This window comes from Hyla sarda, unplaced genomic scaffold (assembly GCF_029499605.1).
Source record: "Hyla sarda isolate aHylSar1 unplaced genomic scaffold, aHylSar1.hap1 scaffold_3032, whole genome shotgun sequence".
NCBI classification, from domain to species: Eukaryota; Metazoa; Chordata; class Amphibia; order Anura; family Hylidae; genus Hyla; species Hyla sarda.
The window spans coordinates 1-25,297 of record NW_026609751.1 but is presented as its reverse complement, the minus strand read 5'-3'; the positions used below and the strand labels follow the sequence as shown (position 1 = coordinate 25,297).

The 25,297-nt window shown below is 49.0% G+C and overlaps 1 protein-coding gene across 1 annotated transcript; it reads right to left on the bottom strand.

The window, feature by feature from the left end:
• Nucleotides 1–3,628: 3,628 nt before the first annotated feature.
• LOC130327900 (DNA damage-regulated autophagy modulator protein 1-like) lies at nt 3,629–4,606 on the bottom strand. Its single transcript, XM_056553424.1, has 2 exons — nt 4,453–4,606; nt 3,629–4,366 (listed from the first exon to the last, which is right to left on the bottom strand). The coding sequence occupies exons 1-2, from the start codon at nt 4,575–4,577 to the stop codon at nt 3,766–3,768; spliced, it is 726 nt and encodes a 241-aa protein (XP_056409399.1). The 5' UTR covers nt 4,578–4,606; the 3' UTR covers nt 3,629–3,765.
• Between the last annotated feature and the right edge of the window lie 20,691 nt (nt 4,607–25,297).

Here is a 25,297-nt window from a genome sequence, read left to right as displayed (position 1 = left end):
CAAACTTGCTGTGAACCTCTGCCCATGTGACTGTACCCTAAAAACACTACACTACACTGACACTAACCTAAAATAAAAAGTAAAAAACACTACATATACACATACCCCTACACAGCCCCCCCTCCCCAAAAAAATGAAAAACGTCTGGTACGCTACTGTTTCCAAAACGGAGCCTCCAGCTGTTGCAAAATAATAACTCCCAGTATTGCCGGACAGCCATTGACTGTCCAGGCATGCTGGGAGTTTTGCAACAGCTGGAGGCACCCTGTTTGGGAATCATTGGCATAGAATACCCCTATGTCCCCCCCTATGCAAATCCCTAATTCAGGCCTCAAATGCGCATGGCGCTCTCACTTTGGAGCCCTGTCGTATTTCAGGGCAACAGTTTTGGGACACATATGGGGTATCGCCGTACTCGGGAGAAATTGCCTTACAAATTTTGGGGGGCTTTTTCTTCTTTAACCCCTTATGAAAAGGTGAAGTTGGGGTCTACACCAGCATGTTAGAGTAAAAAAATAAATTATTTACACTGACATGCTGGTGTTGCCCTATACTTTTCATTTTCACAAGAAGTAAAAGGGAAAAAAGACCCTCTAAATTTGTAATGCAATTTCTCCCGAGTACGGAGATACCCCATATGTGGGCGCAAAGTGCTCTGGGGGCGCACAGCAAGGCCCAGAAGGGAGAGTGCGCCATGTTCATTTGAGGCGATTTGCACAGGGGTGGCTGATTGTTACAGCAGTTCTGACAAACGCAAAACAATAAATATTCATATGTGACCCCATTTTGGAAACTACACCCATCACGTATTATAATAAGGGGTACAGTGAGCATTTACACCCCACTGGTGTATGACAGATTTTTGGAACAGTGGTCTGTGAAAATGAAAAATAAAATTTTTGATTTGCACAGTCCACTGTTTCAAATATCTGTCAAACGCCAATGGGGTGTAAATGCTCACTGCACCCCTTATTAAATTCTATGAGGGGTATTGTTTCCAAAATGGGGTCACATGTGGGGGGGGTCCCCTGTTCTGGCACCATAGGGGCTTCCTAAATGGGACATGCCCCCCAAAAACCCTTTCAGAAAAACTCACTCTCCAAAATCCCATTGTCGCTCCTTCCCTTCTGAGCCCTCTACAGCGCCCGCCGAACACTTTACATACGCATATGAGGTATTTCCTTACTCGAGAGAAATTGGGTTACAAATTTTAGGGTCATTTCTCTCCTTTTACCCCTTGTAAAAATTCAAAAATTGGGTCTACAAGAAAATGTGTAAAAAATGAAGATTTAGAATTTTCTCCTTCACTTTGCTGCTATTCCTGTGAAACACCTAAAGGGTTAAAACACTTACTGAATGTCATTTTGAATACTTTGGGGGTGCAGTTTTTATAATGGGGTCATTTATGGGGTATTTCTAATATGAAGACCCTTAAAATCCACTTCCAACCTGAATCTTGAGAAAAATTGGAAAATTGCTGCGGAACTTTGAAGCCCTCTGATGTTTTCCAAAAGTAAAAACTTGTCAATTTTTTTATGCAGACACAAAGTAGACATATTTAATATGTGAATCAATATGTAATTTATTTGGAATATCCATTTTCCTTTCAAGCAGAGACTTTCAAAGTTAGAAAAATGCTAAATTTTCAAAATTTTCATGAAATTTTTAGATTTTTTACCAAGAAAGGATGAAAATATCAGTGAAATTTTACCAATAACATAAAGTAGAATATGTCACGAAAAAACTATCCCGGAATCAGAATGATAAGTAAAAGCATTCCAGCGTTATTAATGTTTAAAGTGACAGTGGTCAGATTTTCAAAAAATGCCCAGGTCCTGAAGGTGAAAATGGGCTGGATCATGAAGGGGTTAAAGGAGTAGTCCAGTGCTGAAAAACATCCCCTATCCCAAGGGTAGGGGATAAGTTTCAGATTGCGAGGGGTCCGACCGCTGGTGGGCCCCCACGATCTCCTGTATGGGGCCCTGGCTCGCTGGCCAGATAGCGCGTGTTGACCACCAGACGAAGCGGCAGCCGACACGCCCCTTCAAAAAAAGTGCTATGGCAGAGCCAGAGATTGCCAAAGGCAGAGCTGCATCAGTCCCCCCAAAAATTTGAGTTCCTGGATTTAAATATCTATATTCCGGATGGCTGTCTGCATACTGCCACCTATTTTAAGGAACTACCTCGACTTTAACAGTTGCCATCGGAAACAATGGAAGAAGAACATTCCATTCGGTCAAATGAAAAGAATCCGGAGGAATTGTTCTTCCACACAAAAATGCCAGCAACAACTAGATAACCTGGAGAATCGTTTTAAACAAAAAGGGTATCCCAAACCCCTTATACAAGGAGCACGCCAGAGAGTGGACGAATTAGAACAAAGTGCTTGCTTGGAAAATAATAAACAGGGTAATGCAGAGGGAGGTTATAATGATTCTGGTTTTCTAACTACCGTATATACTTGAGTATAAACCGACCCGAATATAAGCCAAGGCCCCTAATCCCCCCCCCCCAAAAAAAAAAAAAATTATAATAATAATAATAATAATAATAATAATAATAATATATATATATATATATATATATATATATATATATATATATATATATATATATATATATATATATATATATATATATATATATGTTATTGACTCGACTATAAGCCTAGGGTGGGAAATACCTCATCCCCCCATGTAATCATCCAGACCCCCGTCATCATCCCCCCCCCCCCCTTCATCATCACCGCCTGTCAATCCCTTCATCAGTGGTTTTCAACCTGCGGACCTCTAGATGTTGCAAAACTACAACCCCCAGCATGCCCGGACAGCCATCGGCTGTCTGGGCATGCTGGGAGTTGTAGTTTTGAAACCTCTGGAGGTCCGCAGGTTGAATACCACTGCGGCCTTCATCATCATCCCCCTCCCTTTCATCATCACCGCCTGTCAATCCCTTCATCAGTGGTCTTCAATCTGTGGACCTCCAGATGTTGCAGAACCACAACTCCCAGCATGCCCGGGCATGCTGGGAGTTGTAGTTTTGAAACCTCTGGAGGTCCGCAGGTTGAAGACCACTGTGGCCTTTTTGTTTTGTACTCACCTCCCCTTGGCAGGAAGTTAGGGTGAGCTGGTCCTAGTGATGTTGCCTTGACGACGACGCACAGGGACGTTGCGCATGAAGAGGGCCCTCCGGTGAAAATGGACAGCCCGGAATGACTATCCCTCCCCACCGGACGGTCCCTGCAGCATAGATGGCCCGGACCAGCTCACCCAAACTGGGGGGGTGAGTACAAAACAAAAGAGGGGGGGGGGGGCCTGGATGATGACAAAGGTCGAAATGGTCTTCAACCTGCGGACCTCCAGAGGTTTCAAAACTACAACACCCAGCATGCCCAGACAGCTGATGGCTGTCTGGGCATGCTGGGAGTTGTAGTTTTACAACATCTGGCGGTCTGCAGGTTGAAGACCACTGAAAAGGGATTGACAGGCAGAGAGATCACTCGAGTATAAGCCGAGGGGGGCGTTTTCAGCACGAAAAATGGTGCTGAAAAACTCGGCTTATACTCGAGTATATACGGTAGGTATTACACGTCACACACCAATATTTTTTTTACATTTTTTTTATTTTTTTGTATAGGTAATATCACCAGCTCATATTATTTTTTTGTATAGGTAATATTACCAGCTCATATTATTTTTTTTATGGTTTTCCCGTGTCCTGTGCAGTATCTCTCCCAGAAGTCCACTTGATGGCCCACGTGGTGGTCTACACCCCGAAGTCATCAATTCTTACTCTAAGAGAGAGTTTGCAGCTGTTCCTGGAGACGGTTAACATTAACCTCTGCATGGTGGAATAATAGGTCACGATGTTTATCAGGATCAGTAGAAGCATCACCCACTCGATGATTATGGTGGTGATTTCACGGATCTCGTCCCAGTCTTCATCATCATAGAATAATTCCTGTAATGTTTTATATCCAAAGTAGAAAATTGCGCAGGTAAAAGTCAGGCCACAGCAGGTGCATCTACTATGGTGGATGACTTTGTTTGCTCCTGGTAATTTATACATCTGGATGGACTGCCCAAGGTAGTATAAGGCTTCACATGTAATGGAAATTATCGTGCTGACAAAGTGTATCCTGGGATATTCTTCGGGGGACAATACATGCATGACAGCTGTACCAAAACAGGAGGCCCACACAATGGCCAGCAGGATCCTCTGGATCAGGACCTGATGACCCCTGAACTCTTCAGTATGCATAACCATATACTTATAAATAAGAAAGGTTAGTACCAAAGTGCCAATGGATGTCCCTATGAAACCAATTCTCAATAATATGTTTTCGGGAAAGAAATTTCCCACGTCACTGTGAAGGAAAAGAAACCAATGTTATTATGGATATTTCCTCACTCCCAACCCATGAAATAAGAATCTTGTGCTTGTTTATCTTACCTGATGCTCATCAGTGGCGAGGCGGCATGGCCGAGGACGACCGTCACGATGTAGCTGGTGGCAAGCCAGGCCACACACCAAAACGCCAACAGAAGGGGGACGAACCCCAAACCTTTTAGCTCCATCTCAGTCAAGAAGAAGAAATAGAAGTTGCTAATCGCACTGTAACAATCTACAGAATGAAGGCTCGGGCGGCTGTCAGTGGAATGTCAGGACTCCAGCTGTCTATGACATCACATGTCTGATGTCACAATGACTGCTTGTTTCTTAGAGCTGCCATGATTTAGTATCTGCTATGGACAGAACCTGATGTTTCTACTATGGACCTTACAGACCCCAGAACCCAAGTAATTAGTGCAGGGGCTCCATTTTGATCATCTCATATTTCACATTATTTGAGTTCCAGGGCTCGGATACATTTGCACCCTCTATAGCAGTGGTGTCAAAGCTGTGAACCCCCAACCGCTGCAAAATGTATGAATATAGGAATAATTCCATATAAGATACGAAAAGTTGGCATCCTCCATTTCTGGAAAAGTTTCTGAGTTGCCAATAGCAACCAATCAGATTGCTTCCTTCATTTTTCAGAGGTCTTTTAAAAAATGAAAGAAGAAATCTGATTGGTTGCTATGGGCAACTGCACAACTCTTCCTCTACACTGGTTTTGATGAATCTCCCCCATAGAGAGAGATTTATCAAAACCTGACCAGAGGAAAAACTGCTGAGTTGCCCATAGCAACCAATCAAATTGCTTCTTTTATTCTTGGAAAAGCCTATGAAAAGAAGCGATCTGATTGGTTGCTATGGGCAACTCAGAAACTTTTCCTCAGGACAGGTTTTGATAAATCTCCCTCTATGGGGGAGATTTATCAAAACCTGTGCAGAGGAAGAGTGGTGCAGTTGCCCATAGCAACCAATCAGATTGCTTCTTTCATTTTTGAAAAGGCCTCTGAAAAATGAAAGAAGTGATCTGATTGGTTGCTATGGAGAACTCAGAAACTTTTCCAGGAAAGTAAAGTTTAACCACAACCAGGGGCGGATCCAGAGTCTAGTCTCGGGAGGGGCACTATTAGAGAATTTTGCGTTGGCGCACAGAAAATAAGGTGTTTCTTAAAGAACTTACAATATTATTAAATGTATCCAGTATAATAACCAAATACACCAATTGCCACAGAATGGGAAAGCGCTAAAGATGTTTTTACCATTTAAAACTACAGCTCCCAGTATGACCTAAGCAGTGGTGAGGAGATGCTGGGAGTTGTTGTTTCACCCATCATTACTGCAAAACTTACAAGTGACTACAGCTCTGATGGGACAGTCAGGACAATACACAATGATATCAGTGACTACAGGTTACATCTTCTCTATAGTCTTTCATTATCTAATTCAGGTCCAGCTAAATGTTCTTGCTGCATAACTTGACGCACAGATGGCTCCTCACTATGTCAGCGCATTCTGATCCTCTATATGAAAAAAATATTATTATAATACTGCCAAACACCATATCCTTTGAATATAATTCTGACACACTGTACCCTCCAAATATACTACAACTCACTTTACCCTTTGAATACAATACTGCCACACACTGTACCCAATGAATATAATACTGCCAAACACAGTCCCCTCTGAATATAATACTGCCACACACGGTACCCACTGAATATAATACTGCCACACACTGTACCCACTGAATATAATACTGCCACACACCATACCCACTGAATATAATACTGCCACACACTGTACCCACTGAATATAATACTGCCACACACGGTACCCACTGAATATAATACTGCCACACACTGTACCCACTGAATATAATACTGCCACACACTGTACCCACTGAATATAATACTGCCACACACTGTACCCACTGAATATAATACTGCCACACACTGTACCCACTGAATCTAATACCGCCACACACTGTACCCTCTGAATATAATACTACCACACACTGTACGCTCTAAATATCCCTCTGAATACAATACCGTGATGTATTGTGGCTAATGAAAACCGTACTACCCCAGAAATTCCTTATACTCTGTGCCCCTCATATATGGTAGTAATGCCCCATCCTGTGCCCCCACATATAACTATGACCTGTCCTGTTCCCCCTCATAATAATTATGCCCTCTGTCCTGTGTCCCTACCATATAATGCTCCCTGTGCTGTGCCCCTCACATATACTGCCCCTCCAATGTTCTCTCACCAAAAACAATGAGGCCAAATATAGAAAAAATTCATATACTTTATTGAAAGAACAATAAAAACTTATGTTAAAAAATTACATAACAATAATGGATCGGTGGTCATACAACACACACTGCAAAAGAATGATGAGAATGTCCCGTACGACTAAACAGAATGTACAAAATACAAAAGGTCTCATTCAAAATGGTGGCGTACCACATGGAATATGTCAATATACAAATACATAACATGTATAGGAAATGAGACTATGAGAAACGAGAATCGAATACAAAGAAAGGAAGGGCAGGGCAAACAAAGAATGGAAAAAGCAAACAAATTCTGGTCATGCACCCTATCCTGGGACAGCTCACCTACCCCGAACGCGTTTTCGCTTGCCGCTTCCCCTCACATATAATGCCCCTCAATCCTGCTCCCTCAGGGGGCATTATAAGTGAGGGGAACATAACAGGGGGGCATTATAAGACAGGACACATTATATGTTAGGGGCACATGACAGGGGGGCATTATATGTGAGGGGTACATGACAGGGGGTTTCTCACTTATAATGCCCCGCTATCATGTGCCCCTCACATATAATGCCCCTGTAATGTTCCCCTCACATATAATGCCCCCTGTCCTGCCCCTTCAGGGTGCATTATAAGTGAGGGGAACATAACAGGGGGGCATTATAAGACAGGACACATTATATGTTAGGGGCACATGACAGGGGGGCATTATATGTGAGGGATACATGACAGGGGGTTTCTCACTTATAATGCCCCGCTATCATGTGCCCCTCACATATAATGCCCCTGTAATGTTCCCCTCACATATAATGCCCCCTGTCCTGCCCCTTCAGGGTGCATTATAAGTAAGGGGCACATAACAGGGGGCATTATAAGTTGAAGTATATTATATGTTAGCGGCCTAAGACAGGGGGGCATTATAAGTGAGGGGCCCAAGACAGGGGGGCATTATAAGTGAGGGGCTCAAGACAGGGGGGGTATTATAAGTGAGAGCCTGTTATGGGCCCCTCACTTATAATGCCCCCCTGTCATGTGCCCCTCACATTTAATGCCCCCTGTTATGTGCCCCTAACTTAGAATGCCCCCCTGTTATGTGCCCCTCACTTATAATGCCCCCCTGTCATGTGCCCCTCACATTTAATGCCCCCTGTCATGTGCCCCTCACATTTAATGCCCCCTGTTATGTGCCCCTAACTTATAATGCCCCCTTCATGTGCCCCTCACTTATAATACCCCACTGTCATGAGCCCCTCACTTATAATGCCATCCTGTCATGTGCCCCTCACTTATAATGCTCCCCTGTCATGTGCCCCTCACTTATAATGTCCCCCTGTCTTGGGCCGCTAATATATAATGTGCTTCGACTTATAATACCCCGTTATGTTCCCCTCACATATAATGCCCCCTGTCTTGCACCCTCAGGGGGCATTTTAAGTAAAGGGCACATAAAAGGACGGCATTATAAATCAGAGCACATTATTTGTTAGCGGCACATGACAGGGGGGCATTATAAGTGAGGGGCACGTGACAGGGGGCATTATATGTGAGGGACACATGACAGGGGGGCATTATAAGTGAGGGACACATGACAGGGGGGCATTATAAGTGAGGGGCACATGACAGGGGGGCATTATAAGTGAGTGGCACATGACAGGGGGCATTATAAGTGAGGGGCACATGACAGGGGGGCATTATAAGTGAGGGGCACATGACAGGGGGGCATTATAAGTGAGGGGCACATGACAGGGGGGCATTATAAGTGAGGGGCACATGACAGGGGGGCATTATAAGTGACGGGCACATGACAGGGGGGCATTATAAGTGACGGGCACATGACAGGGGAGCATTATAAGTGAGGGGCACATGACAGGGGGCATTATAAGTGACGGGCACATGACAGGGGGGCATTATAAGTGACGGGCACATGACAGGGGGGCATTATAAGTGACGGGCACATGACAGGGGGGCATTATAAGTGAGGGGCACATGACAGGGGGCATTATAAGTGAGGGGCACATGACAGGGGGCATTATAAGTGAAGGGCACATGACAGGGGGCATTATAAGTGATGGGCACATGACAGGGGGGCATTATAAGTGAGGGGCACATGACAGGGGGCATTATAAGTGAGGGGCACATGACAGGGGGCATTATAAGTGAGGGGCACATGACAGGGGAGCATTATAAGTGAGGGGCACATGACAGGGGGGCATTATAAGTGAGGGGCACATGACAGGGGGGCATTATAAGTGAGGGGCACATGACAGGGGGGCATTATAAGTGAGGGCACATGACAGGGGGCATTATAAGTGAGGGGCACATGACAGGGGGGCATTATAAGTGAGGGGCACATGACAGGGGGGCATTATAAGTGAGGGGCACATGACAGGGGGGCATTATAAGTGAGGGGCACATGACAGGGGGGCATTATAAGTGAGGGGCACATGACAGGGGGCAATATAAGTGAGGGGCACATGACAGGGGGGCATTATAAGTGAGGGGCACATGACAGGGGGGCATTATAAGTGAGGGGCACATGACAGGGGGGCATTATAAGTGAGGGGCACATGACAGGGGGCATTATAAGTGACGGGCACATGACAGGGGGGCATTATAAGTGAGGGGCACGTGACAGGGGGGCCTTATAAGTGAGGGGCACATGACAGGGGGCATTATAAGTGAGGGGCACATGACAGGGGGGCATTATAAGTGAGGGGCACATGACAGGGGGGCATTATAAGTGAGGGGCACATGACAGGGGGCATTATAAGTGAGGGGCACATGACAGGGGGGCATTATAAGTGAGGGGCATGTGACAGGGGGGCATTATAAGTGAGGGGCACGTGACAGGGGGGCATTATAAGTGAGGGGCACGTGACAGGGGGGCATTATAAGTGAGGGGCACGTGACAGGGGGGGCATTATAAGTGAGGGGCACATGACAGGGGGGCATTATAAGTGAGGGGCACATGACAGGGGAGCATTATAAGTGAGGGGCACATCACAGGGGGGCATTATAAGTGAGGGGCACATGACAGGGGGGCATTATAAGTGAGGGGCACATGACAGGGGGGCATTATAAGTGAGGGGCACATGAAAGGGGGGCATTATAAGTGAGGGGCACGTGACAGGGGGCATTATAAGTGAGGGGCACATGACAGGGGAGCATTATAAGTGAGGGGCACATGACAGGGGGGCATTATAAGTGAGGGGCACATGACAGGGGCGCATTATAAGTGAGGGGCACATGACAGGGGGCATTATAAATGAGGGGCACATGGCAGGGGGGCATTATAAGTGAGGGGCACATGACAGGGGGGCATTATAAGTGAGGGGCACATGACAGGGGGCATTATAAGTGAGGGGCACATGACAGGGGGGCATTATAAGTGAGGGGCACATGACAGGGGGCATTATAAGTGAGGGGCACATGACAGGGGGGCATTATAAGTGAGGGGCACATGACAGGGGAGCATTATAAGTGAGGGGCACATGACAGGGGGGCATTATAAGTGAGGGGCACATGACAGGGGGGCATTATAAGTGAGGGGCACATGACAGGGGAGCATTATAAGTGAGGGGCACATGACAGGGGGGGCATTATAAGTGAGGGGCACATGACAGGGGAGCATTATAAGTGAGGGGCACATGACAGTGGGGGCATTATAAGTGAGGGGCACATGACAGGGGAGCATTATAAGTGAGGGGCACATGACAGGGGGGCATTATAAGTGAGGGGCACATGACAGTGGGGCATTATAAGTGAGGGGCACATGACAGGGGGGCATTATAAGTGAGGGGCACATGACAGGGGGGGCATTATCAGTGAGGGGCACATGACAGGGGAGCATTATAAGTGAGGGGCACATGAAAGGGGGGCATTATAAGTGAGGGGCACGTGACGGGGGGGGCATTATAAGTGAGGGGTACATGACAGGGGAGCATTATAAGTGAGGGGCACATGACAGTGGGGGCATTATATGTGAGGGGCACATGACAGGGGAGCATTATAAGTGAGGGGCACATGACAGGGGGCATTATAAGTGAGGGGCACATGACAGTGGGGGCATTATAAGTGAGGGGCACGTGACAGGGGGGCATTATAAGTGAGGGGCACGTGACAGGGGGGCATTCTAAGTGAGGGGCACATGACAGGGGGGCATTATAAGTGAGGGGCACATGACAGGGGGGCATTATAAGTGAGGGGCACATGACAGGGGGCATTATAAGTGAGGGGCACATGACAGGGGGGCATTATAAGTGAGGGGCACATGACAGTGGGGGCATTATAAGTGAGGGGCACATGAAAGGGGGGCATTATAAGTGAGGGGCACATGACAGGGGGGCATTATAAGTGAGGGGCACATGACAGGGGAGCATTATAAGTGAGCAGCACATGACAGGGGGGCATTATAAGTGAGGGGCACATGACAGGGGGGCATTATAAGTGAGGGGCACATGACACGGGGGCATTATAAGTGAGGGGCACATGACAGGGGGCATTATAAGTGAGGGGCACATGATAGGGGAGCATTATAAGTGAGGGACACATGACAGGGGGGCATTATAAGTGAGGGGCACATGACAGGGGGGCATTATAAGTGAGGGGCACATGATAGGGGAGCATTATAAGTGAGGGACACATGACAGGGGGGCATTATAAGTGAGGGGCACATGACAGGGGAGCATTATAAGTGAGGGGCACATGACAGGGGGGCATTATAAGTGAGGGGCACATGACAGGGGGGCATTATAAGTGAGGGACACATGACAGGGGGCATTATAAGTGAGGGGCACATGACAGGGGGGCATTATAAGTGAGGGGCACATGACAGGGGGCATTATAAGTGAGGGGCACATGACAGGGGGGCATTATAAGTGAGGGGCACATGACAGGGGGGCATTATAAGTGAGGGACACATGACAGGAGGGCATTATAAGTGAGGGGCACATGACAGGGGGGCATTATAAGTGAGGGGCACATGACAAGGGGGCATTATAAGTGAGGGGCACATGACAGGGGGGCATTATAAGTGAGGGGCACATGACAGGTGGGCATTATAAGTGAGGGGCACATGACAGGGGGGCATTATAAGTGAGGGGCACATGACAGGGGGGCATTATAAGTGAGGGGCACATGACAGGGGGGCATTATAAGTGAGGGGCACATGACAGGGGGGCATTATAAGTGAGGGGCACATGACGGGAGCATTATAAGTGAGGGGCACATGACAAGGGGAGCATTATAAGTGAGGGGCACATGACAGGGGGGGCATTATAAGTGAGGGGCACATGATAGGGGAGCATTACAAGTGAGGGACACATGACAGGGGGGCATTATAAGTGAGGGGCACATGACAGGGGAGCATTATAAGTGAGGGGCACATGACAGGGGAGCATTATAAGTGAGGGGCACATGACAGGGGGGCATTATAAGTGAGGGACACATGACAGGAGGGCATTATAAGTGAGGGGCACATGACAGGGGAGCATTATAAGTGAGGGGCACATGACAAGGGGGCATTATAAGTGAGGGGCACATGACAGGGGGGCATTATAAGTGAGGGGCACATGACAGGTGGGCATTATAAGTGAGGGGCACATGACAGGGGGGCATTATAAGTGAGGGGCACATGACAGGGGGGCATTATAAGTGAGGGGCACATGACAGGGGGGCATTATAAGTGAGGGGCACATGACAGGGGGGCATTATAAGTGAGGGGCACATGACGGGAGCATTATAAGTGAGGGGCACATGACAAGGGGAGCATTATAAGTGAGGGGCACATGACAGGGGGGGCATTATAAGTGAGGGGCACATGATAGGGGAGCATTACAAGTGAGGGACACATGACAGGGGGGCATTATAAGTGAGGGGCACATGACAGGGGAGCATTATAAGTGAGGGGCACATGACAGGGGAGCATTATAAGTGAGGGGCACATGACAGGGGAGCATTATAAGTGAGGGGCACATGACAGGGGGGCATTATAAGTGAGGGGCACATGACAGGGGGGCATTATAAGTGAGGGACACATGACAGGGGGGCATTATAAGTGAGGGGCACATGACAGGGGGCATTATAAGTGAGGGGCACATGACAGGTGGGCATTATAAGTGAGGGGCACATGACAGGGGGGCATTATAAGTGAGGGGCACATGACAGGGGGCATTATAAGTGAGGGGCACATGACAGGGGGGCATTATAAGTGAGGGACACATGACAGGGGGGCATTATAAGTGAGGGGCACATGACAGGGGGGCATTATAAGTGAGGGGCACATGACAGGGGAGCATTATAAGTGAGGGGCACATGACAGGGGGGCATTATAAGTGAGGGGCACATGACAGGGGGCATTATAAGTGACGGGCACATGACAGGGGGGCATTATAAGTGAGGGGCACATGACAGGGGGGCATTATAAGTGAGGGGCACATGACAGGGGGGCATTATAAGTGAGGGGCACATGACAGGGGGCATTATAAGTGAGGGGCACATGACAGGGGAGCATTATAAGTGAGGGGCACATGACAGGGGGGCATTATAAGTGAGGGGCACATGACAGGGGAGCATTATAAGTGAGGGGCACATGACAGGGGGGCATTATAAGTGAGGGGCACATGACAGGGGGGCATCATAAGTGAGGGGCACATGACACGGGGGCATTATAAGTGAGGGGCACATGACAGGGGAGCATTATAAGTGAGGGGCACATGACAGGGGAGAATTATAAGTGAGGGGCACATGACAGGGGGGCATTATAAGTGAGGGGCACATGACAGGGGGGCATTATAAGTGAGGGGCACATGACAGGGGAGCATTATAAGTGAGGGGCACATGACATGGGGGGCATTATAAGTGAGGGACACATGACAGGGGGCATTATAAGTGAGGGGCACATGACAGGGGGCATTATAAGTGAGGGGCACATGAAAGGGGGGCATTATAAGTGAGGGGCACATGACAGGGGGGCATTATAAGTGAGGGGCACATGACAGGGGGGCATTATAAGTGAGGGACACATGACAGGGGGCAATATAAGTGAGGGGCACATGACAGGGGGGCATTATAAGTGAGGGACACATGACAGGGGGGCATTATAAGTGAGGGGCACATGACAGGGGAGCATTATAAGTGAGGGGCACATGACATGGGGGGCATTATAAGTGAGGGACACATGACAGGGGGCATTATAAGTGAGGGGCACATGACAGGGGGCATTATAAGTGAGGGGCACATGACAGGGGGGCATTATAAGTGAGGGGCACATGACAGGGGGGCATTATAAGTGAGGGGCACATGACAGGGGGGCATTATAAGTGAGGGACACATGACAGGGGGCAATATAAGTGAGGGGCACATGACAGGGGGGCATTATAAGTGAGGGGCACATGACAGGGGGCATTATAAGTGAGGGGCACATGACAGGGGGGCATTATAAGTGAGGGGCACATGACAGGGGGGCATTATAAGTGAGGGACACATGACATGGGGGCATTATAAGTGAGGGGCACATGACAGGGGGGCATTATAAGTGAGGGGCACATGACAGGGGGGCATTATAAGTGAGGGGCACATGACAGGGGGGCATTATAAGTGAGGGACACATGACAGGGGGCATTATAAGTGAGGGGCACATGACAGGGGAGCATTATAAGTGAGGGGCACATGACAAGGGGGCACTATAAGTGAGGGGCACATGACAGGGGGGCATTATAAGTGAGGGGCACATGACAGGGGGGCATTATAAGTGAGGGGCACATGACAGGGGGGCATTATAAGTGAGGGGCACATGACAGGGGGGCATTATAAGTGAGGGGCACATGACAAGGGGGCATTATAAGTGAGGGGCACATGACAGGGGGCATTATAAGTGAGGGGCACATGACAGGGGGGCATTATAAGTGAGGGGCACATGACAGGGGGGCATTATAAGTGAGGGGCACATGACAGGGGGCATTATAAGTGAGGGGCACATGACAGGGGGGCATTATAAGTGAGGGGCACATGACAGGGGGGCATTATAAGTGAGGGGCACATGACATGGGGGGCATTATAAGTGAGGGGCACATGACAGGGGGGCATTATAAGTGAGGGGCACATGACAGGGGGGCATTATAAGTGAGGGGCACATGACAGGGGGGCATTATAAGTGAGGGGCACATGACAAGGGGGCATTATAAGTGAGGGGCACATGACAGGGGGCATTATAAGTGAGGGGCACATGACAGGGGGGCATTATAAGTGAGGGGCACATGACAGGGGGGCATTATAAGTGAGGGGCACATGACAGGGGGGCATTATAAGTGAGGGGCACATGACAGGGGGCATTATAAGTGAGGGGCACATGACAGGGGGGCATTATAAGTGAGGGGCACATGACAGGGGGCATTATAAGTGAGGGGCACATGACAGGGGGGCATTATAAGTGAGGGGCACATGACAGGGGGGGCATTATAAGTGAGGGGCACATGACAGGGGGGCATTATAAGTGAGGGGCACATAACGGGGCCCTGTCAGTCTGCCGGAACTGGCCATTCCAATGTCCCCCGCAGGAAGCTCCGTGCAGGGTTCAGCACCCCCTTCCAGCAGACTGCAGGGGCCCTGTTGGGGAGATTGTAGGGGGTCCTAGCGCTCGGATCCCCCACAATCTATAACTTATCCTCTGTCTCTGCGTCTAAATAGGCTGTAAGTAAATGAAAAATAGGTGCTGGCAGCAGTGGGTTAGATATGATATAGATATGTAGATAGATAGATAGATAGATAGATAGATATGAGATAGATAGATAGATAGATATGATATAGATATGTAGATAGATATGAGATAGATAGATAGATAGATATGAGATAGATAGATAGATATGAGATAGATAGATAGATATGAGATAGATAGATAGATAGGAGATAGATACATACATAGATATGAGAGATAGATAGAAGATAGAAAGCCTCCAGCTGTTGTAAAACTACAACTCCCAGTATGCCAACAAAGCCAAATACATGCTGGAAGTTGTAGTTTTACTACAGTTAGAGGCCTCTGCTGGGAAACACTGATAAGAGTTCCCCTTTACCTGTCTCCCGAGCCTGACCCCCCAAAGTTACTTACCACGAAGGGCAGCATCAGGGTGGGCAGGGGGGTCCGGAGGCATTGGGTGGGTGTCCGGGTCTGTGGTGGAGGGCAGTAAGCTGAGGCCGGCCTGCAGGAAACACAGAGGGGTGAGAGGGGGAGGAGCTTATCTCTTCCCAGCCCCCGCACAGTGTAATGGCTGCAGACTGAATGATGCTGAGACCGGAGCATTCTCAGCACTGACAGGCAGACCGTGCGGCCTGCAGAGAATGGTGTCCTGCAGAGAATGGTGTCCTGCAGAGAATGGTGTCCTGCAAAGGATGGTGTCCTGCAGAGAATGGTGTCCTGCAGAGAATGGTGTCCTGCAGAGGATGGTGTCCTGCAGAGGATGGTGTCCTGCAGAGAATGGTGTCAGGCAGAGAATGGTGTCCTGCAGAGAATGGTGTCCTGCAGAGAATGGTGTCCTGCAGAGAATGGTGTCCTGCAGAGAATGGTGTCCTGCAGAGGATGGTGTCCTGCAGAGAATGGTGTCCTGCAGAGGATGGTGTCCTGCAGAGAATGGTGTCCTGCAGAGGATGGTGTCCTGCAGAGAATGGTGTCCTGCAGAGGATGGTGTCCTGCAGAGAATGGTGTCCTGCAGAGAATGGTGTCCTGCAGAGAATGGTGTCCTGCAGAGAATGGTGTCCTGCAGAGGATGGTGTCCTGCAGAGAATGGCGTCCTGCAGAGAATGGCGTCCTGCAGAGGATGGTGTCCTGCAGAGAATGGTGTCCTGCAGAGAATGGTGTCCTGCAGAGAATGGTGTCCTGCAGAGGATGGTGTCCTGCAGAGGATGGTGTCCTGCAGAGAATGGTGTCCTGCAGAGAATGGCGTCCTGCAGAGGATGGTGTCCTGCAGAGAATGGCGTCCTGCAGAGAATGGCGTCCTGCAGAGGATGGTGTCCTGCAGAGAATGGCGTCCTGCAGAGAATGGCGTCCTGCAGAGAATGTGTCCTGCAGAGAATGGTGTCCTGCAGAGAATGGTGTCCTGCAGAGAATGGCGTCCTGCAGAGAATGGTGTCCTGCAGAGAATGGCGTCCTGCAGAGGATGGCGTCCTGCAGAGGATGGTGTCCTGCAGAGGATGGTGTCCTGCAGAGAATGGCGTCCTGCAGAGAATGGCATCCTGCAGAGGATGGTGTCCTGCAGAGAATGGCGTCCTGCAGAGAATGGTGTCCTGCAGAGAATGGTGTCCTGCAGAGAATGGTGTCCTGCAGAGGATGGTGTCCTGCAGAGGATGGTGTCCTGCAGAGGATGGTGTCCTGCAGAGGATGGTGTCCTGCAGAGAATGTTGTCCTGCAGAGAATGGTGTATAACCAAAATACCTCCTAAAGGGTCTATGGGCACTTTAATCAGAAACAAAAAACCTTGGGGATGCAACTCCCCTCAGGGTAAACCCTGAATAGAGACCCTCTCTGGTCTAAAACTTAACTTTTAATTTTACAAATAATAACTATATTGACGTGCTCAAAATTGCCCACTAGGTGGCAGTGTGTGATTAAAATTACAATCCCGTATTCATTTGTGTTAGTTTTATGGCATATTTATGCTTGGATGTATTTGACCAGGGGGCTCTGTATGCAGTGCTCTGCTCAAATGCCGTCTATAGACTTAGCATCTCAGAGCTCCGTGGTCCATCCATATGTTACTGCCGGGATTGAGCTAAAATCTGTTCTCCTCTGAATCAACGTTTCGCCGGTGAGACCTGGCTTTTTCAAGAGTTTGAGGTACACTGCGTTATGGCCGCTTTCTTATTTATGCCCTCGCTACTAACGCGCTAATTGCTCGGCGTTCGCTTCTACCAATAGCACATCGTACTTTTACTTACATCATCCTCCGTCACTCATTCCGCTCATATTCATTGGAGGTTGTCATTTCTTTTTTTTAAACACGTTTTATTGAAAAGTAAGGAACAATCGGCACGCAGGCCCACTAAAGTGTCAACATGGTTTTACACGTTACATTGATTCAAGGGCGCCTGAGCAAAGTACAGTCTGACAGAATGTAAACGACAGGGTTACTTGTCTTAGAGTGCAAAATAAAGAACATTAAACAGGCAACCGCAAACCGGGAGAACCCGGGATACTCTAGAAACTAGGAATTGGAGCACCCCCACGGAGCATACCCTGGGTAAAGTTGTGTACCATCATAGTTAAGAGAAAAAGGTAAGAGATGGAGAGAGAGAAGGGGGAAGGTGGGAAAGAAAAGAAAGGAAAGAAAGCAGACCCGTGCAAGAAAAGAGAGCAGAGAGGACCAGCTAACATATCACATAAAAGAGAGAAGACGACAAGTGCACCATGCAATCACACACGATCTCCAGGAATCGGAGATGGAGGCCCACGAGGAGACATAGAGTATGAGCATTGCGTGGACGGAGAGGAGCACCACTCACCCCACACTGAAAGAAATTTACCGGGACATTTCCTATGTTTATATACCAAACGGGAGAAGGGTATCACTGCATTCACCAAAGCCTTCCATTGAGATAAAGTAGGAGGGCCGGGGTCCATCCACTTAAGTGCAATAGCCTTCCTGGCCATGAATAATGTTTCCCTCAAGAAGACGCGGACATGATGAGTCCATACCTCCTCATCTAAAACACCAAATAGACAGATTAAGGGGTCAGCAGATAAGGGAGGCTGGGCAAGCGTGTTGAGGAATCGAATAACCTCCCCCCAAAATGCCTCAATAGTGGGACAAGCCCAAATAAGATGCCAAAAGTCCGCTCCGGCATCACCACAGCGGTGACAGGCATCAGAGTCGGAACGACCCATTCTAAACAGTCTGAGAGGGGTAACATAGCTGTAATGAATGACATTCAATTGAATTAATTTATTATTAGCCGCTGGGGACACCAGCATATGCGTATAAAATATTTCCTCCCAGATCTCAGTAGACACATTGGGGATGTGAGACTCCCAATGCCGGACCGCCGGCAGCTGGGAACCGGTAACCTTGGCCTGAATGAGGTGTGTATATAGGATGGACACCAGCCCCCTAGGACCCTGAGATCGCAGCACACCTATTAGAGGGAAGGCTGAGATAGGGGCGCTGCCCACAGGGAACTGAGCATTAAGCGCATGGCGCAACTGTAAATACCTGAAAAAACAGTGCCTGGGCAAAGCATGGGTGGATTGCAACTGATCAAAGGAACACAGTACATTGTCACGGTATACATGGTCTAAAGTAAGAATCCCGAGTCCCCTCCAAAAGGGTGGGTCCAGAGAGACAGTAATGTGTGGGAGGAAGGGGTTGTCCCACATCAGGAGATCCAATGGCACACCAGTATAACCATAGAGCACCTTAGCTGCACGCCACACCTTGATCGCCAGTTTATGAAGGGGTAGGTAAGCCCGCCCGCCAAGGGTGGGACTCTCCAGTAGAAGTCTCGGGGTCAAGAATGGGACAAAGCTAGTTAAGGATCGCTCCGGGCCTGTTCCAACATCCTTTCCTATCCATTGCCTGAGATATCGTAGCTGGCCCGCCAAATAGTAAAGGTAGAAGTCGGGTAATGACATACCTGCCGCTAATTTAGGGCGTTGCAAAGTAGAAAGTCGAATTTTGCGTCTATTCGGGCCCCAAATAAATGGGGACAGAAGAGAGTGAAGGGAGTCAAAGAAACATTTAGGGACAGGCCCAGAGGCGTGTTCCAACATATATAGGCATTTAGGAAGGATAATGAGTTTAATAAGATTAACACGCCCAGTAACAGATAGCGGTAACGTAGCCCAAACTCTAAATTTGGATTTGACATATGGGATCAGTGAGAGGATGTTAGACGATAGGTCACCAGCTGGGTCCCTGTGGATGAAGATCCCCAGGTACTTAAACTCCGTTACCACTGGAAGGCCACACATAATGGGGGGCCAAGTTTTACGCAGGAGGGGCATAATAACGGATTTAGACCAGTTAATAAACAGCCCAGAATAGAATCCGAACCTATCCAGTAAGGCCATAGCATACGGCAGTGTCGCCAACGGGTCTGAAAGAAAGAGCACTGTATCATCCGCGTACAGACCAATGCATTCTTCCCTGTCTCCCACCGGCATACCACGGAAACCAGGGTCCTGGCGGATACGCAGTGCAAGGGGCTCCACCGCCACCGCAAACAGGAGCGGGGACAGAGGGCACCCCTGACGCGTACCCCTGCCCAAGGGAAATGGGCGCGAGCAAGTACCATTAACCAGGACCTGGGCCCGCGGACACCGGTAGAGGAGGGAGACCCACTTCCGGAAAGCAGGACCAAAACCGAACCTAGAGAGCACTGCCTGCAGGTACCCCCACTCCACCGAGTCAAAAGCCTTGGCAGCATCTACCCAGAGCCCCTCCCACCTGGACGGCAGTTTGAACCCTACGGATATTGTCCGATGTGGACTTGCCCGGCATGAATCCGGTCTGATCTGAGTGTATAATGGACACTACTACCTGATTCAACCGCTTAGCTAAAACTTTTGTGAGAATTTTATAATCCAGATTTAATAAAGAAATCGGCCGATAGGAGCCACATTCTAAGGGATCTTTGTCAGGTTTCAAGAGGACAACTATGGTCGCCTCGTACATAGAGTCAGGTAGAATATCATCTATAAATGCCTTTTCAAACATAGCCAACAGGGGAGGAAGGAGAATCTCCGAGTACCGAAGATAAACCTCCAAAGGGAGGCCATCCGGGCCCGGGGACTTACCCCTAGTCATATCAGCTACTGCTTCCTGTACTTCCAGGAGCGTAAGAGGGGCATCTAACATGTCTCTATCACTATCAGATAAAACAGGGAAATCTATGCCGTCCAGGTAAGAGGCCAGCTCCACATCATCATATTGAACCTGCGAAGAATAGAGGTTAGTATAAAAAGCAGAAAAACTTTGTGTCATCTCCTCCACCCCCAACAGCATAGACCCATCTGGGGCTTTAAGTCTAAGAACCTGAGCAGCTGCAGTAGATTGCCGTACTATGTGAGCTAACAGTTTACTGGATTGATTACCATGTTCGAAATAGAATTGCTTGGTGAAAAACAATTTCCTATTGGCTTTTTCGTGAAGATGTAGCATATATTGTCTGCCCTCCCGCAGCCAAGCCGCCTTATTAGACTCTGAGGGGTCCGCCACATATCTGGCCTCCAGAGCGGTGCAGGAACTGGCCAGTTCCTCCTCCCGCCGAGATGCAGATTTCTTAATAAAAGAGATCGTAGATCGCAGGCAGCCCCGCAGGTATGCCTTTAGAGTCTCCCACACCAGTACAGGAGAACCTCCAGGAACATTGGCTTGAAGGAACACCTGAAGCTGGTCCGGGATACGGTCATTGGGGCCAATCTGATCCAGCCAGAAAGGGTGTATTCTCCATCTATGCGGTGTAACAGAATCGGCCACGCGAATGTCCAGCAATAATGGAGAATGGTCAGATACAGCACGCGGTTCATACGAAACCGCCGAGACCTGAGACATGAGAAGCGGATTACCATAGGCAAGGTCGATTCTGGACAGCGCATTGCGATCTAGAGTGTAGCAGGAGAATTGTCTAGTATGAGGATGGCGATCCCGAAAGATGTCCACCCAGCCAATTTCATCTACCAACAAAGAGAGAGGAGTGGTCCCAGCTCCCAAAGGAACCCCCCTGGTACTGTGGCGATCCATGACCATGTCAGGCACCATATAAAAATCTCCCATACACAGCACACGAGCGGAAGGGTAGCCAGCAGCAAAAGTGACAGCACTATGCAATATCTCCATGGAGGCCGGCGGGGGATTATAAATACATAGCAGCACATAAGGCACATTGTTAATATAGGCATACACAAAAATAAAACGACCTTGTGAGTCCCTCCGCACAGTTACAGGATCCCATCTCACTGACCTAGCAACCAAAAGTGAAACACCCCTAGAAAAAGATGTATGGAAGGAGTGGTGAGACCACTGCACCCAAGGTTTGGTAAACTGGTGGGCTCTGTCTGGGGTGAGATGTGTCTCTTGTAATGCTATCACATGAGGGCGAAACTTCCTAATATGTGCAAAGACCATTGTACGTTTACGAGGGGCCCGGGCCCCCCGTATATTCCATGACATTACTCTAAGGTCCGCCATGGTAAAAGAGAGTAAACACAAAGAACACAGCAAGAGACACAGAAAGACAACACAAACATCAGCCATCCACACCAACAGAATGTTACAAACACACACGGGTCCATGAAAATAGAAAGGGCACCAGGGTGGTGAGAGGTAGAAGTGGTACAAGATAAGCTCCATTGTGAATGCACATTCTGATAAGAGAAACCTCCCCTAAACATGGGGAACAAACGTAGAAGAAAACAAGAAAAGCAAACATAACCACTGCAGGAAAAGCAGTGAGAGAGCAACAGCTCCATCTAGTGGGGAGAGCCTGCTCAAACATGGGGTAGATGAGAGCCTCTGGATGATATAAACTGCAGAAGGGGCAAGGGGGATAACAGATAGAAACAGGAAGGAAAAACGGGAAAACAAATAAAGAAGCAAGGGGGGGGGGGGGGGAAAGAAAATGACCACCAATGAAACAAAGAGGCAAGGGGAGAAAAAATAAAAATAAAAAAAATAAAAAATAAAAAAAAGGGGGGGGGGGGGGGGGGAAGGAGGCTTAAGGTATGATACTCAGGAGGGGAAAGAAACCAAGGCAGGAAAGAGGAAACAGACGAGGAGACATCAGGAGACAGAGCGAGAATTGGAGGAGTAGAAAGTATAATAAACAGTGCAAAACGACCACCATTAACACCAGTCTCCCGCCACCCACCCAGCAGGAGAGCAGTCATCATAACCCACACCCCATTTAACCCATAAAGGGCACATGAAAGTGACCTCGCTTCAGAGGTCAAGCAGGGGCATAGGGAGGGAGGGAATTCAGCATTAGGAATGTCCAGGCAGGGGGATCCAATTTGTGGGGGGAACTGGAAGAAAGTCTTGAAAGTTCCATCCAATGAGGGTAACCAAAAACAATGGGGAGAGCAGTCCGGGTATGAGGGTCCAGCCGACCGGAGGAAAGACAGAGGGGCATGCTCCCCACAGAAGTCTGGCCCAGTCCCACGTGGGCAAACTTAAAACGTCCCAGGGGTAATAAAAAAAAAAAGGGGAAAACACAGGGCAGTCTGGACTGGAGGGGAGAGGGTGTAAAAAAAAGGGGGGTGACAAATAGGTGGGATAGCAGGGAAATACACAGTACCTCAAACACTGCAGGGAACCAGGGTAGACAGGAGATGTAGAAAAGGGACACATGCTGGGACTCCATGGCTGTCACCCACAGCAATCCGATCAGGCAGCTAGGTCTCGCCAGGGGTAGCAGGTTCACCTCCGCCTACTCAGCCATTCATCTGCATCCTGCGGGGTGGCAAAGAAAATCGCCCGGTCTCCATCCACCACCCGGAGTCGGGCAGGGTAGGCCATGGAATACGGCACCCTCCGTTCACGCAACCGCGCCTTAACAGAAGTGAAGGAGGCCCTCTTGCGCTGGAGATCGGAGGAGAAGTCCGGGAAGATGGACACCTTGGCATTCTGGACCGTGATCTCCGGCAGCCGTCGGGCAGAACGGAGTATCAGGTCCCGGTCATTGCAATTGAGGAATCTTGCTAGCAGCGGGCGAGGAGGGGCCCCCGGTACAGGTGGTTTCGCCGGCACTCGGTGCGCCCGCTCCACCGCATAAGCAGCAGAGAAGGGAGCATCTGGCATGAGCTCCCGAATCCATGTTTCCACGAAGGCCCCGGGATTCTGGCCCTCTGCGCGTTCCGGGAGACCTATCACCCGTATGTTGTTCCGGCGCAGCCGGTTCTCGAGGTCGTCATTCTTCTGGCGGGCCGACTCCAGCTGCTCCTGCACCGCTCATAGGGAGGAAGGTAGGGGCTGTACCGTGTCCTCTAGAGTGGAGATGCGGGTCTCCGTCTCCCCAACCCGCTCCCGGAGACTCTGCAGATCTTGCCGGAGAAGGCCGACATCCACCCTGACCTCCTCCATCTTGCCCGTAAGTGAGGTCCGGCACGTCTGAATGGCCATCAAGAGGGTGTCGCTCACCTCCCGGAGGGTCAGCTCAGGGCCGGCAGAGTCGTCATCAGGTAACAAGGCCTCTCGCTCCTCCGCTTCCTCCGCTCGACTCTGCGGCCCAGCCCGCCCAGCGCCATCTTGTTTCACCGCGCGGGCATAGTCTCGCAGCTTCTCCACCGCAGATCTATCCTTCTGTTTTGTAGGATCCAGTTTAGGTGCCATCGTTCTGGTCCTGAGTCGGGTCAGCGGAGTCAGAGGCTCCAGGATTCAGTACAGGATAGGTAAAATGCAGGCTCTAAGCGGGAGCACCTACAATGTGCGACCGCTCATCTCAACCGCCAGGCCACGCCCCCGGAGGTTGTCATTTCTATGTTGGTCAATGTGAATTGTTCCTCTGCGCATGGCAAGGAACTTAGTTCTGCCGACTAACTTTGCTTGCTTGTCGTACTTGTTTCTGGGCATGTCTTTGAACTTATACTATTTTCCAATGCCGAATTAACTCTGCGCATGTCTTTGGACTTAGTTTTTCTAAACTAAGTCCAAAGACATGCGCAGAGTTAATTCGGCATTGGAAAATAGTATAAGTTCAAAGACATGCGCAGAAACAAGTACTACAAGCAAGCAAAGTTAGTCGTCAGAACTAAGTTCCTTGCCATGCGCAGAGGAACAATTCACATTGGCCAACATAGAAATGACAACCTCCAATGAATATGAGCGGAATGAGTGACGGAGGATGATGTAAGTAAAAGTACGATGTGCTATTGGTAGAAGCGAACGCCGAGCAATTAGCGCGTTAGTAGCGAGGGCATAAATAAGAAAGCGGCCATAACGCAGTGTACCTCAGACTCTTGAAAAAGCCGGGTCTCACCGGCGAAACGTTGATTCAGAGGAGAACAGATTTTAGCTCAATCCCGGCAGTAACATATGGATGGACCACGGAGCTCTGAGATGCTAAGTCTATAGACGGCATTTGAGCAGAGCACTGCATACAGAGCCCCCTGGTCAAATACATCCAAGCATAAATATGCCATAAAACTAACACAAATGAATACGGGATTGTAATTTTAATCACACACTGCCACCTAGTGGGCAATTTTGAGCACGTCAACATAGTTATTATTTGTAAAATTAAAAGTTAAGTTTTATACCAGAGAGGGTCTCTATTCAGGGTTTACCCTGAGGGGAGTTGCATCCCCAAGGTTTTTTGTTTCTGATTAAAGTGCCCATAGACCCTTTAGGAGGTATTTTGGTTATACACCATTCTCTGCAGGACAACATTCTCTGCAGGACACCATTCTCTGCAGGACACCATCCTCTGCAGGACGCCATCCTCTGCAGGACACCATTCTCTGCAGGACACCATCCTCTGCAGGACACCATCCTCTGCAGGACGCCATCCTCTGCAGGACGCCATTCTCTGCAGGACACCATTCTCTGCAGGACGCCATTCTCTGCAGGACACCATTCTCTGCAGGACGCCATTCTCTGCAGGACACCATCCTCTGCAGGACGCCATTCTCTGCAGGACGC

Coding starts and splice junctions, on each gene's coding strand:
- LOC130327900 (XM_056553424.1), bottom strand. CDS start 4,577: ATGGAGCTAAAAGGTTTGGGGTTCGTCCCCCTTCTGTTGGCGTTTTGG. Junction 4,367..4,452: donor TCGCCACTGATGAGCATCAG/GTAAGATAAACA, acceptor TTTCCTTCACAG/TGACGTGGGAAATTTCTTTC.